General features: G+C 43.7%; 1 protein-coding gene across 1 annotated transcript in view; it reads right to left on the bottom strand.

Annotated features, from left to right (window-relative positions):
* The window catches only part of LOC311129682 (melanophilin-like), a gene marked incomplete at both ends in the record, with an annotated part of 144,944 nt that overhangs the window by 54,255 nt on the left and 76,849 nt on the right, over positions 1-13,840 (bottom strand). Inside the window, one exon of the mRNA XM_084162080.1 lies at positions 12,764-13,017. Coding sequence (XP_084018206.1) covers positions 12,764-13,017 — 254 coding nt within the window. The remainder of the gene's footprint in view (positions 1-12,763; positions 13,018-13,840) is intronic.

The following is a 13,840-nucleotide window of genomic DNA, read 5'->3' as shown; positions in this document are numbered from 1 at the left end:
GAACAAAAACATGCAGGGCTTGACATTAACATTTTTATCCACTTGTCCTTCAGACAAGGTGACTGAAAATGTTGATGTGTTGTTTGATGCAAGAAACCACTTTACAAAATAAAAAGCGTTATTATTCCCATACCATTATTACAGAGAATACGACAAATTATGCTACCCTCTGCCTATTGGCTACTTATTCAAGCCTGTCTCAAAATACAACAATGCTCCTTTAAGACAAAAAAAAGCTCTTTACCTGACTCACTTTTTAAAGATGTCTAGAAATGTATACATTTTGTGCTCTTGTAGGAAGCAATCACTCCCCTATTGCTGACTACAAATGATCTATAGCTGGGCTATTAACTCACTAACTAGCTAAGGATATTAACAACATGTGCACCCGAGGCTACATGCAGCTCTTGCTTCGATCTCAAAACAAGCGCATCTACTCACGACTGCTCATGCTGTAAACACAGTCCAGTTCAAAGGAAGTGACACAGATCCATATATGGCAATGGTCTATTTGCATATACGTCTACTGCTTCTCTGATTGTTTATACCGCTCTGTGTAGAGTACGGGCTGAGTAGTGCGTGTCAATGCAATAGAATCCTACTCTGATGCGTTCTGCCTACAACAAAATCTCTTGCATAGTTCATTTTGTTTTGGTGTGTTGCATTTAAAGTGGCTAATATTGCGTTGATTCGATCACAATTGCCACAGTAAAGTGAAACGTTGATAGTGTTAACAGGGAAAACTCTAGAACAGTGGTCACCAACCTTTTCTAAGTCAAGATCCCTTTGAGTCAAAATGCAAGCTGAGATCTACCGCTCAGATATTTATTTTTCAACATGACTAAAAAAAGCAGGCCTATGCAACATTAACCAATTAAAAACAGTACTGTAGCAATGAGGTTTGTGCAGAAAGCTACAGGCCCAATACATTATCACTGCATATTGGCTTTGCTTGAATTGCCCTACCAATGCATTGTTGTTCGGACCATTTTTTTAAATGATATAATAAAAATTGAGGTAGGCTATATTATCACACTGGTAATAGATCCATTGTTGTATTACGTGTGAAGCACAGCTGAGTGAGCTTACATTTAAATAATTTGCTCTTTATTTTTATTTTACTGGGCTGATGGTGCCTGCATCTGATGGTCAGTCTCAGCGGAGGGAGAGAGCAGCAGACTGAGGGTCTGCCTCTCAACATCCCTCCATTCTCCTTTTCCTCCACTGACACTGCCCAAAAAGGGACACAGACTTCCAGCTGGCAAAACTCAAGTCGCACCGCATTATTTCTGCCTCATGCACAAATTCATGTCGTTAATCCTATGAACAGAGGAAGTGAAATATTCCTCGATATTAAAAAAGACCCAAGCCGCGAGTAATAACAACGCAAGCCTATAGATACACTTTCCTACTCGTTCATAACTGCTGCAGTGCTTGTTGTTGTAGCACTGAGTGGAAATAGGAAGAGCGCACATTTTATGGATTATAAATGTGTTGAATACAAAGTGTTGACAGTGCTGAGTAAGAACTTAAACATGAACTCCCTCATAAAAACAGCATCTCTTTGCTGTATTCGTTGACAGTCTCTCTTTAGTCCTGGTTTTAAACGTTTTGAAATCTCACAGTATCAGCTTCGTAGCTTTCTTTTATGCCTGCTATGTTACTGCAGACACGGTCATCTGAGCCATCCGACTGGCCAGCGGTAGGCCTATAGTGCACTTAATTTGCTCTCTGGGCCCACTGAGAAGGCAGAGTTTGTACCTTCAGACACATACAATGGTTCAAAATGGCAACAGTTCGCTTACATGGCGCACAGGGCAGCTGAATCGGGTGCGCGAACAGCCCAAGATGAATAAAAAAATAGGAACACAAGGCTATATCGTTGTTGTTTTTTTCAGAATTGTTTGTCAATCGACTAGGAATGCTTTGGAGATCGACCAGTCGATCGGTTGGTGACCACTGCTCTAGAAAGTTGAGTGAAGTTCAATCTCGTGCTTCTCTCTGTGGGCTCATATTTCTGCATGGCAGTCCTGGGGAGCTGCGCTGCAGTCTTGCATGGCACAGCTTAGAGGGAACATTGCCACCATGGATGTCCACTACTTGCTGATATGTCCAAAGCCTTTGATCAAGTAGATCACGCAAAGCTCCTGAAACATCTTTCTGACATTGAACTGTGTCCAAGGTTACTAGCCTGGCTCCACAGCTACACCACTGGAAGAAGGAAGAAGGTGATGGCAAATGGCACATTTAGCCCTTGGTCAGAGGTCACCTCTGGTGTGTCACACAGGGGGCGTGGTTTCACAATATCTGTTTCTCCTTCACATGTCCACCTGAAAAGTTGTCTTCAGTTACACTCTGGACACTGGGTATGCAGACAATGTAGGGCTGTCCCGAGCCATACCATTAACCAGCATCCAAGAGGACACTTCCATGGGCTTGGAGGCAAAGCAACTGGAAGAGTGGGCCACATCCAACAACATGCTCCTGAATGGGAACAAGTCTGTTGAAATTCGGATATGTTTTTCTAGAGACCATCCACAACCTGCACCACTAATCCTAGGAGGACAGGAAGTACCAGTGGTAACACCAACCAAGTATCTTGGTTTTCATCTAGACTCTAACCTCAGTGGTGACACACATGTGGAGCAGTCAGTGAGGAAGGCCTCAAAACGCATGCACTTTGACTGTTCTTGCCAGAAATGGCCTACCCACTGAAGATCTGGTCACAGTCTATACTAAACTGGTCAGGCCTTGTCTGGAATACAGTGGAGTGCTGTTAGTTGGATGCTGTAAAACGCAGCAGGCCCAACTAGACTGGGTGCAGAGGAGGGCCTTGAGGAGCAGTCCAACCACAGCTCCCGTCACTGCAGAGGAGGCAAGAGCAGGCTGCAGTGCACCTGGTGAAGGACATGCACACTCTTGACCATCCACTGAATGACCTGCTCCCTCCAAAAAGAGGTAACTGCACCACTAGGCTCCTGAGAAACAGCCACGAACTGTCCTGTATAACTGCCCGTACGAACCGCCACTCTACCCACTGCTGTCAGACTGTATAATAACTCTTTTTTTGCAATCACATTTTAATATTTCAATTTCCATCATGAAAAATGTCCCGTAATGTTTTAAGTGTTCTGTATTCTATTTGTCACGTATTGTGTTATGTATTTTAAATGTGTTTTGCAATTATTAGTAAAGTAAATTCTGCATTTCTTCAGTTTTATCTGTGAGCAAGAATAAATAAACTCAAACTCACTAGATTTGCCTCAGAAAAGACAAACTAAAGGAAAAAGCCACAAACTTAGGGTTAGGGAGTAACAAAGAATATGGACCAAACTAAAAAATGGAAAATGCCAGATTTAGGCTGTTTGGCTACGTAACGTGGAAGCACTATAACTCACACCTCAGCTGGCAAGAAGCATAGCTCTCCCAACATCTTCTCTCCAACTGATGCACTTGGCCAGCAGGTCTTAAATGTCAGCTGGGCCAGCACAGGTGAAACACATCTTGAGTAACGAGATGACTCACTGGGCTAGCACGGGTGAAACACAACCTGTCACGTTCGTTGAAGGACGGGTCAGACCAAGGCGCAGCATGAAATGCATCCATGTTTATTAAACCAAATAAACATACAAAAACAACAACGAACCGTGATGTCCTAAGGCTATACACACACAAGCCAAACTCACCGAGCACAAAACAGGATCCCACAACATAGGCAGGAAAACTGGCTGCCTAAGTATGATCCCCAATCAGAGACAACGAGCGACAGCTGCCTCTGATTGGGAACCACACCCGGCCAAACATAGAAATACAAACATAGAATCAACACACACATGATATTCACACCCTGACCAAACTAACTAGAGTTCTATAGGTCAGGGCGTGACAGTACCCCCCCCAAAGGTGCGGACTCCGGCCGCACAAACCTGACTTAACAGGGGATGGTCCGGGTGGGCTTCCAGCCTCGGTGGCGGCTCTGGCTCTGGGCTTGACGTCTCCTCCCTTACTGACTCCGCGTTGCACCCCTGGATCGGTCTGGACCTCAACGCGGAGCTTCCCCTCTCAGTCCTCCCACAATGCACCGATCCCTGTCTGGACCCTGGTGTGGGAGATTCCGAACCTAGAGAGGGGCTGACGTCTGGACCCGGAGTGAAGCCGCTGACCGGAGCTGCACAGGATCCCGGTGGAGCGGACTGCTCTGGCTCCGGAGTGGAGCCACTGACCGGAACTGGCTTGGGCACCGGTGGAGCGGACTGCTCTGGCTCCGGAGTGGAGCCGCTGACCGGAGCTGGACTAGGCACCGGTGGAGCGGACTGCTCTGGCTCCGGAGTGGAGCCGCTGACCGGAGCTGGCTTGGGCACCGGTGGAGCGGACTGCTCTGGCTCCGGAGTGGAGCAACCGACCGGAGCTGGATCTGGCACCGGTGGAGCAGACTAATCTGGCTCCGGAGTGGAACCGTTGACCGGAGCTGGACTGGGCACCAGTGGAGCGGACTGCTCTGGCTCCGGAGTGGAACCGTTGACCGGTGCTGAACCAGGCACCGGTGGAACAGGCATGGGCCGTGCCGGACTGGAAACATGCACCACAGGTCTGGTGCGAAGAGCAGGCACGGGCCGGACTGGGAACACGCACCACAAGTCTGGTGCGAGGAGCAGGAACGGGCCGGGCCGGACTGGGAACACGCACCACTGGCTTGGCGCGGGGAGCAGGTACGGGGCGTACCGGACTGGGAACCGGCGCTGGAGGTCTACGACTGTCTCCGTCCTTTACACTCCACGCCCCTTCCTCCTCCAGTGAGGACTCCTCTTTGAGCCCCCACGAGTGCAGTGGTCGGGGCTCCTCTCTGTCGCTCCCCGACCACCCTTTTAGCCCCCCAAAAAAATTATTGGGGCTCTCTCTCCTTCTCCACCCTGATCCCTTTCAGGGCCTGCATCTGCTTGGCCAGATCCTCTCTTATCTCCCTCCAAAGCCATACTCTCTGCTCCTCCTGGGCACGCTGCTTGGTCCATTGGTGGTGGGATCTTCTGTCACAAGGACGGGTCAGACCAAGGCACAGCGTGAAATGCATCCATGTTTATTAAACCAAATAAACATACAAAACAACAACAGGCAACGAACCGTGACGTCCTAAGGCTATACACACACAAGCCAAACTCACCAAGCACAAAACAAGATCCCACAACACAGGCAGGAAAACTGGCTGCCTAAGTATGATCCCCAATCAGAGACAACGAGCGACAGCTGCCTCTGATTGGGAACCACACCCGGCCAAACACAGAAATACAAACATAGAATCAACACACACATGATATTCACACCCTGACCAAACTAACTAGAGTTCTATAGGTCAGGGTGTGACACAACCTGACTAACGTCCTGACTAACAACCTGAGGTAGCATCAATTAATTAACTGGCCCAGCGTTGTCCAGGTTTGGCTGGGGTAGGCCGTCATTGTAAATAAGAATTTGTTCTTAACTGACTTGCATAGTTAAATAAAGGTTAAATAAATAAAATAAAATAAAATATAGTGTGCGCCACACCTAGAAAAAAGCAGACACTGAACATCCCTTTGAGCACGGAGTGTATGATATATCATTTTGAAGCTCTGAGTATGTACTTTTATAAAATGTACAAAAAACGAATCTCGGAAATGCCACATTTTCTGAGGTATTACTTTAGTGCCCTGTTGCAAACAGGATGCATGTTTTGGAATATTTTAATTCTGTACAGGCTTCCTTCTTTTCGCTCTGTCATTTACTTTAGTAACTACACTGTTGTTAGTCCGTCCTCAGTTTTCTCATATCACAGCCATTAAACTCTGTAAATGTACAAAAAATCACTACTGGCCTCATAATGAAACTCAGGTAGGAAGGATGCCTGTATCTTTGTAGTGACTGGGTGTATTGATACATCATCCAAAGCCTAATTAATAGCTTCACTGCAGTTGGTGGAAACATGCTTATTTGAAATGTGATAGAGTTGTTATTCCACCTTGTAGACAGGTACCAGAAAGCCCCCTTGAATGTTTTTCACACTCGCTCGAGAGCTCTTTTTTGAATACGCCCATTCAGCATCGTTCACACCCTCTTAAGTCTTAGTTCCACACATCTCTTTAAGTATTCAGGTGAGGCCATGTGCTAAACTGCGTGATTGAGGTAGTGTAGTAAACAAGTGGTGGAAGTAGTAGCCTAAAATTATGTACTTCTCCAGGTAAAAATACACTTTATCTAGTCCTTGGCCTATATCTTAACATGTTCTTCACATTGTTTCTGGTAAATACACTATATATCAAAAACGATACACTATATATAACAACAAGGACAAAAAATATGTGAAGATGGCGCCAATAGACATGGCCACCTTGTTTCTTGTTTAGCTCCTAAGCAACTTTGCAGTATAATTAAAAAAAAAAGTTATTTCTCACGTTATTAGCCCAGAATGTTCTTTACATTATTACGGAAATAACTTTTGGATATCAAAGAGGTGGTAACTCACCAGCATGTCGCCCAGGAATAGGACTTTCCTAAATTGGAACCTTTGTTTGTACCTTCCAAGGCGATTGAACTTATCCCAGAGGCTGCTCCAAGATGCCGCTGGCGGAGAAGAGGTATTCGGAGTGGACTTTTAGTCAGACTCAGGAGGTGTGCATACTATCCACCGCTTCCAAGTATATTACTCGCTAATTTTCAGTCCCTGGACAATAAAGTTGACGAGCTCAGGGCGAGGCTCTTCTTCCAGAGAGACCTCAGGACTGTAACATACTGTTTCACAGAATCATGGTTCTCTCCGGATATACTGTCCCCATCCATACAGCCAGTGGGGTTTTCAATACATCGTGAGGATAGGAATAATGAACTCACTGGGAAGAAGAAAGGTGGAGGTGTATGTTTCATGATTAACTACTCATGGTGTGATTGTCGTAACATACAGGAACTCAAGTCCATTTGTTCAGCCGACCTAGAATACCTCACAATCAAATGCCAACCGCATTACCTCCCTAGAGAATTTTATTCGGTTATCGTCACAGCCGTGTATATTCCCCATCAAGCTGATACCATGACAGCTCTTAAGGAACTACACTGGACCTTATGCAACCTAGAAACTGCATATCCTGAGGTCTCATTTATTATAGCTGGGGACTTTAATAAAGCAAATCTGAGGAAAACGCTACCAACGTTCTATCAACACATCGCCTGCAGTACTCGCCCTTCAAAAACACTCAACCATTGTTACTCTTCATTCCGGGATGGCTACAATGTCCTCCCCCGACCTCCCGTCGGCAAATCAGATCACGACTCCATTTTGCCCCTCCATTCCTATAGGCAGGAAGTACCCGTGCTAAGGTCTATTCAAAGCTAGTCTGACCAATCCGAATCCATGCTTCAAGACTGTTTGATCTCGCAGACTTGGACATGTTCCAGGTTGCCTCTGAGAATAACATTGATGTATACACTGACACAGTGACTGAAGTGTATAGGGGATGTTGTTCCCAATGTGACGATTAAAACCTAACCAAAAACCGTAGATAGATGGCAGCATTCGCGCAAAACTGAAAGCGTGAACCACCGCATTTAACCACGGCAAGGTGACTGGGAATATGATCGAATACAAACAGTTTAGTTATGCCCTCCGTAAGGCAATCAAACAGGCAGAACGTCAGTACAGAGACAAAGTGGAGTCACAATTAAACGGCTCAGACACAAGACGTATGTGGCAGGGACGCCAGACAATCAAGGATTATAAACTGAAAAACTTCCATATCGCGGACACCGATGTCTTGCTCCCGGACAAGCTAAACACCTTCTTCACTCGCTTTGAGGATAACACAGTGCCGCTGACACAGGCTGCTCCTGAGGATTGTGAGCTCTCGTTCTCCGTGGTCGACGTGAGTAAGACGTTTAAGCGAGTTAACCCTCGCAAGGCTGCCGGCCCAGACGGCATCCCTAACCTCGTCCTAAGAGCATGTGCAGACCAGCTGGATGGAGTGTTTACGGACATATTCAATCTCTCCCTATCTCAGTCTGCACGGAGTGGTGTAAGGAACATTACCTCTCCCTCAACGTCAACAAAACGAAGGAGCTGATCGTGGACTTCAGAAGATAGCAGAGGGAGCACGCCACCATCCACATGAAGAAGGTGAAAAGCTTCAAGTTCCTCGGCGTACACATCACTGACAATCTGAAATGGTCCACCCACACAGAACCTGTGGTGAAGAAGGCACAACAGCGCCTCTTCAACCTCAGGAGGCTGAAGAAATTCAGCTTGGCCCCTAAGACCCTCTCAGACTCTTACAGATGCACCATTGAGAGCATCCTGTCAGGCTGTATCACTGCCTGGTATGGCAACTGCACCGTCCGCAAACGCAGGGCTCTCCAGAAGGTGGTGCGGTCAGCCCAACAAATCACCGGGAGCACACTGCCTGCCCTTCAGGACATCTACAGCACCGGGGTCAAAGGAAAGCCAAGAAGATCATCAGCCACCAAAGCCACGGCATGTTCACCCCGCTATCATCCAGAAGGCAAGGTCAGTACAGGTTTATCAACCCGGTTACTCATCCCTGCACCTTAGAGGCTGCTGCCCTATGTATATAGACATGGAACACTGGTCACTTTAATAATGGAACACTGGTCACTTTAATCATGTTTACATACCGTTTTACCTATTTCATTTGCATATTATGTATTCTAGTCAAGTCCATCCTAGTCAACTATTGCTCTACATATATTATTATATACACATATTCTTCAGATATACTATATATTCGGTCCACATACTGTCCACAATGTCTATACATCCCATCACATATATATATATATATATATATATATATATATATATATATATATATATATATATATATATATATATATATATATATATATATATATATATATATATATATATATACACAGTTTGGGGTCACTTAGAAATGTCCTTGTTTTTGAAAGAAAAGCAATTTTATTGTCCATTAAAATAACATCAAATTGATCAGAAATACAGTGTAGACATTGTTCATGTTGTAAATGGCTATTGTAGCTGGAGACGGCAGATTTTTTATGGAATATCTACATAGGCGTACAGAGGCCAATTATAAGCAACCATCAGTCCTGTGTTCCAATGGCACGTTGTGTTTGCTAGTCCAAGTTTATCATTTTAAAAGGCTAATTGATCATTAGAAAACCCTTTTGCAATTATGTTAGCACAGATGAAAACTGTTGTGGTGATTAAAGAAGCAATTAAACTGGCCTTCTTGAGACTAGTTGAGTATCTGGAGCATCAGCAATTGTGGGTTCGATTACAGGCTCAAAATGACCAGAAACAAATAACTTTCTTCTGAAACTCGTCAATCTATTCTTGTTCTGAGAAATGAAGGCTATTGTATGCCAGAAATTGCCAAGAAACTGAAGATCTCATACAACGCTGTGTACTACTCCCTTCACAGAACAGCACAAACTGGCTCTAATCAGAATAGAAAGAGGAGTGGGAGGCCCCGGTGCACATCTGAGCAAGAGGACAAATACATTAGAGTGTTTAGTTTGAGAAACAGATGCCTAACCTGCTGGTGAAAGGGTTGAGTGTTTGAATGATGCTCCTGAAGAGTCCATGGTGGTGGATTGGCCTTCACTGCAGGCTGCAGGGGTTGCCTTTCACCAGCAGGACCCTGACATTTTAAAGGTTAAGAAGGTGGACTGTGTGCCCTTTATAGCTATGGTGATTAATGATACTGCCAAGGTGGAGAGACGGTGCAGGAAAATAGATATCATTGTGGATGTGGCGGCGGAAGAATTACCTGGAATATTGTCACAAGCCGTACCACCCTCTCAGAACCTAGAGCCTGAGAAGAGAGATATGGAGATTTGAAAGAAGGAAGTAGCTGGAGTTTTGTTTTTGTCAATGTACTAATTTTATTTGCGTGGATTAAGTTAGTTTCCTAATCATGTATGGATTTTCTTTTTACCTTGTTTTGGTTTTTCAACCCGTCCAGTTGGTGGCGGCAATACATATTTTTGGGTTGTAGTCCGCCATAAAACCCACAGAAGAAGAAGAAGATGTTTATGTAATAATTTCTAACACTGCTTTTTTGAATGATATCACATAGTAGTAGAACTGCAAAAGTGTTACTCTCCACTTTCTGGAGGACTGAGTTTTAAAATCAGTTGGAATTAGATTATGATAGCTAAGGAGATGGAGAAAATTCTGGCATTTGATTGCAAATATCCGGGAGTCAAAAAGAGAACACACAGATTACATCTTCAAACTAAGGTCAACCATGGCAGCCGTGACAGAGCGGGAGTAGCATCATCCATGTATATGGGTAAGATTTTCAGATATTATAAGCTACTAATTTAGTCAGAAAGTTGTTTTCATTTCAAGTTAAAGTGTACTGTTAGCTAGCTAACGTTAGCTGGCTGGCTCGCTAGCTAACATTACGTGTATGATCTGTGTAGTAAAATTATTTGTATCTCAGAACCATTTGCATTGCTAGTTATAGCCTAATGTTAGCTAGCTAGCTAACATTGAACCTGGTTGGTTAGCTACCTGCGGATTCATGCAGGGTAGTAACGTTATGAGTTGGGATTATGGTTAATTGTTTAGCTAGCTAGCTAGCTACATGTCTAAACAAAAGACTCCACTATGCAAGTAACCATTTCACTACACTTTCTGTTTTCTGAGCATGTGACAATTAAACTTTGATTTGATTTGATATAGTATTTGTTTACCAGAGACGGTAATGTGAAGAACATTACCTGTACCAAAGTCAAATTAAGATATAATGTTAGGCCAATGAGACAGTGTCCAAGTTCTAAAAGTCTTTGTTGTTTAGTACATGGCCTCTCATATGAATCTTTAAAGAGATGGTTGGGGCTAAAGCTTAAGAGGGTGTGAACGATGCTGAATGGGTGTAGACAAAGAAGAGCTCTCCAGTAGGTTTACCAAAACATTCAAGGCAATTTTCTTAAAAGTGAGGTTACAAGTTTATCAACTTTCAAAGCAATTACTTTCCCATTGTTCCTTAACTGTAGTGTATGATGTACCATTTTCTAGCTCTGAGTCTCTACTTTTATCCAATGTAAAAAACACATTTTCAAATTTTGCTACATAAGATCGAGTCGGTCGGTCACATTTTTGGTTATAGAAAATATATTTATCAGCGGTTTAGATGGTACAATGATTCTCTACACTCTACTTGCTTGTTTTGTCACAAACTTAAACTAGTCTAGCTATTATCATTTTAGCAACCAGGAAATGGCGGTGCATTTCTCCATAGTGCATCTTTAAGTAAAAGGTCCTCTGTTGTTTGCATTTCTTCTGCTCAGTTTTCTTGGGAAGTTGTGTCATGTCGCTCCAGTTCACACTGACAGTGTTCAATAACATTGATCTCCGTTTCTTCCCCATCACTGTCATCAGAAAACTCTGCAATGTCTGGTTCAATGACAGTGTTGTTGTTACCAAAGTCAAGGATTTGTTCATCATCTGAATCATTTTCAGAGTCTGAGAGAGTCAGTCGTCGTCCTCCAGAAAGTAGTCAATCACAACATTCTCCCACTGAGCTTTGTCGATAGCGCCAGTTAAATTCAGGGTCGCAATGTTGTTGAGAGCTGTAGCAACTGGTTTGCAGTTGTCCATTGCTATTATCTTTTTTTAAAATCTGCGGTAGACTACTACTGATCAGGGAAGCCCCCATTATGTTATAGACAGTACCCTGTAGCATGGCAGACCAATCAGGACTCATTTCTCGGCATGACCAGCCCCTCCATTATCTCAGCCAATCAAGGCTAGCCAGGAAGAATCCTTTGTTTCATGAAAGTTCACATGTTCAAGAAGCCCCCCCCCCCCCCCCCCCCCGAAAAAGCATTGCTATGAAAAAACTTTTTTTTTTTTCAAACGTCTCTCCTGTGAATTAGGAACATCGGTCTTACGGCTCACTTGAACGATCCAGACACATTGTCAATAAAACTCAAGAATGCAACAGTTTATGTCAAATTGTTTTGTGTTCTACTTGTATCCCTGGTTGTCCTGAAAACTTAATTGTGAGGCTAAATATAGGGGTTGGACATGCAGATAAATGAAAGTCAGATAAAGGAAATGTCGTTTTTTGCTGGAGTCTCGGGTCTGATAGGGTTAATCCCACTTTGTAACACAATAACATGTTAAGAAATCCAAGGTGGGTGAATATTTATGATAGGCACCGTAAAGGTCGGAGTCAGTAGTAACATATGAATATGATGCAATATCCTCTTCTCCTGTCTGATCTAACAGCTGTGTCTCCTCTCCATCACTCCATATGTCACAATGATGTTGTTCCCTTTGTTAGTGGGGACCCTGGGTGAATGCGTGCATGAGAATCTCAAAGCAACTCAGCTCAAGTGATCTCTTCCCGTCTATGTTATAGCACCGACATCCACTCTAAGCATAAGACTCCAACGATTATGCAAGATTAGACACTCAGGTTGCGTTTACACAGGCAGTCCAATTCTGATCTTTTGCCCAATTATTGGCTGAAGAGCTGATCTGATTGGTCAAAATACCATTTAGTGGAAAAATATCAGAATTGATCTGCCTGTGTAAACACAGCCTTACATACACTTATCCTGGCAAGACAGTTGGTCTTAATGGATGGTTATCTATTCATTTGTTATTCATTATAGACATCCTCCATCCTGCAAACCTAGTTGGAGTCCCATGGTGTTTGTGGGTGTGTCATTTCCAATGTCCTATACATCTGGCGGAGCGGAGCCCCTTAGTGTGTGTGTCCTTTACCTGTGGCGGCGCCCCGTGGTTGAGGCTTTCCTGTGAGGAGAAGTGGCTACGTCGGCGCGACGGCAGACGCTGGTACTCTTCCTCTTCCTCCGAGTCCTCCAGGCCATACAGTTGTCCGCTGCTGCGGAGGTGCCCGTTGTTGGCACTGGAACTCGAAGACTGGCTCATCCTGGAGAAGGATCGTGCCCGCATCATCCAGTTCCCTGGGTACGGCACCTCGTCTGGCCGAATAGAGAGTTCATAGACGGGGGGGCCTAGTGAAGTTATTATTATGGATTCCATGTCCGTGTAGGAAAGAGCAAGAGATTATGTATCAAGTGCAATAACATGTGTACCTTTTGGGTGATCAGTTATGTCATTCTATTTTTCACCTCTAGAGCAGAGTGCATTCTTGCCAGAGTGCATTCTTGGTTCAAATAGTATTGGAGTACTGGAATACCATATTGAGTGCCAGATAGGTTGGGTTTGCACTTTTGGGACTATTCCATTTTGCTCCAGGCAAGCTCAATCAAGCACAGCAAGGGTTGCAAAGCTACCGGTAATTTATCAAATGAAATACCAAAGTAATCTATGGCAATCTATGGTAACTTTGGTCATTTGTACTTGAATAACTTTTAAAAAATGTATTTATATATAGTATTCGTTTTTTATATATGTTTCCATATTGTCCATGAGTTTTGGTTCAAGATAAAATAGCCTAATTAATGAAAAAAGCATCTAATCAACAATGGCATTGTTTTCAATGAGATGCATCTCTTCCGTCTATTGACTTTTTTCACAACTGCCACCAGTTTGGCGCCAAAACATTTACAACAAAGACATATTGAAATTGTAAAAAAAATATTTCATGCTGAAACCCTAATATTAAACACCAATGGTATTCACTACGTTGATGGTTTATATTTAGGATAATGTTTTACAGCTTTGCCATTCAATTTTTTATTTTTAAATCATCTAATTGTATTATTTTATACATTTTACGAGGCCAGACAGAGGGCCAGAGATAATCAGACACCTGTGATAATCTGAAGTACCCGAAAATGCCACTGTCATCTGTTAAAATTAATTTTAAAAACT

The sequence above is a fragment of the Coregonus lavaretus genome (genome assembly GCF_964263955.1).
Source record: "Coregonus lavaretus genome assembly, chromosome: 5".
NCBI lineage: Eukaryota > Metazoa > Chordata > Actinopteri > Salmoniformes > Salmonidae > Coregonus > Coregonus lavaretus.
This window is presented reverse-complemented; position numbering and strand designations above follow the sequence as displayed.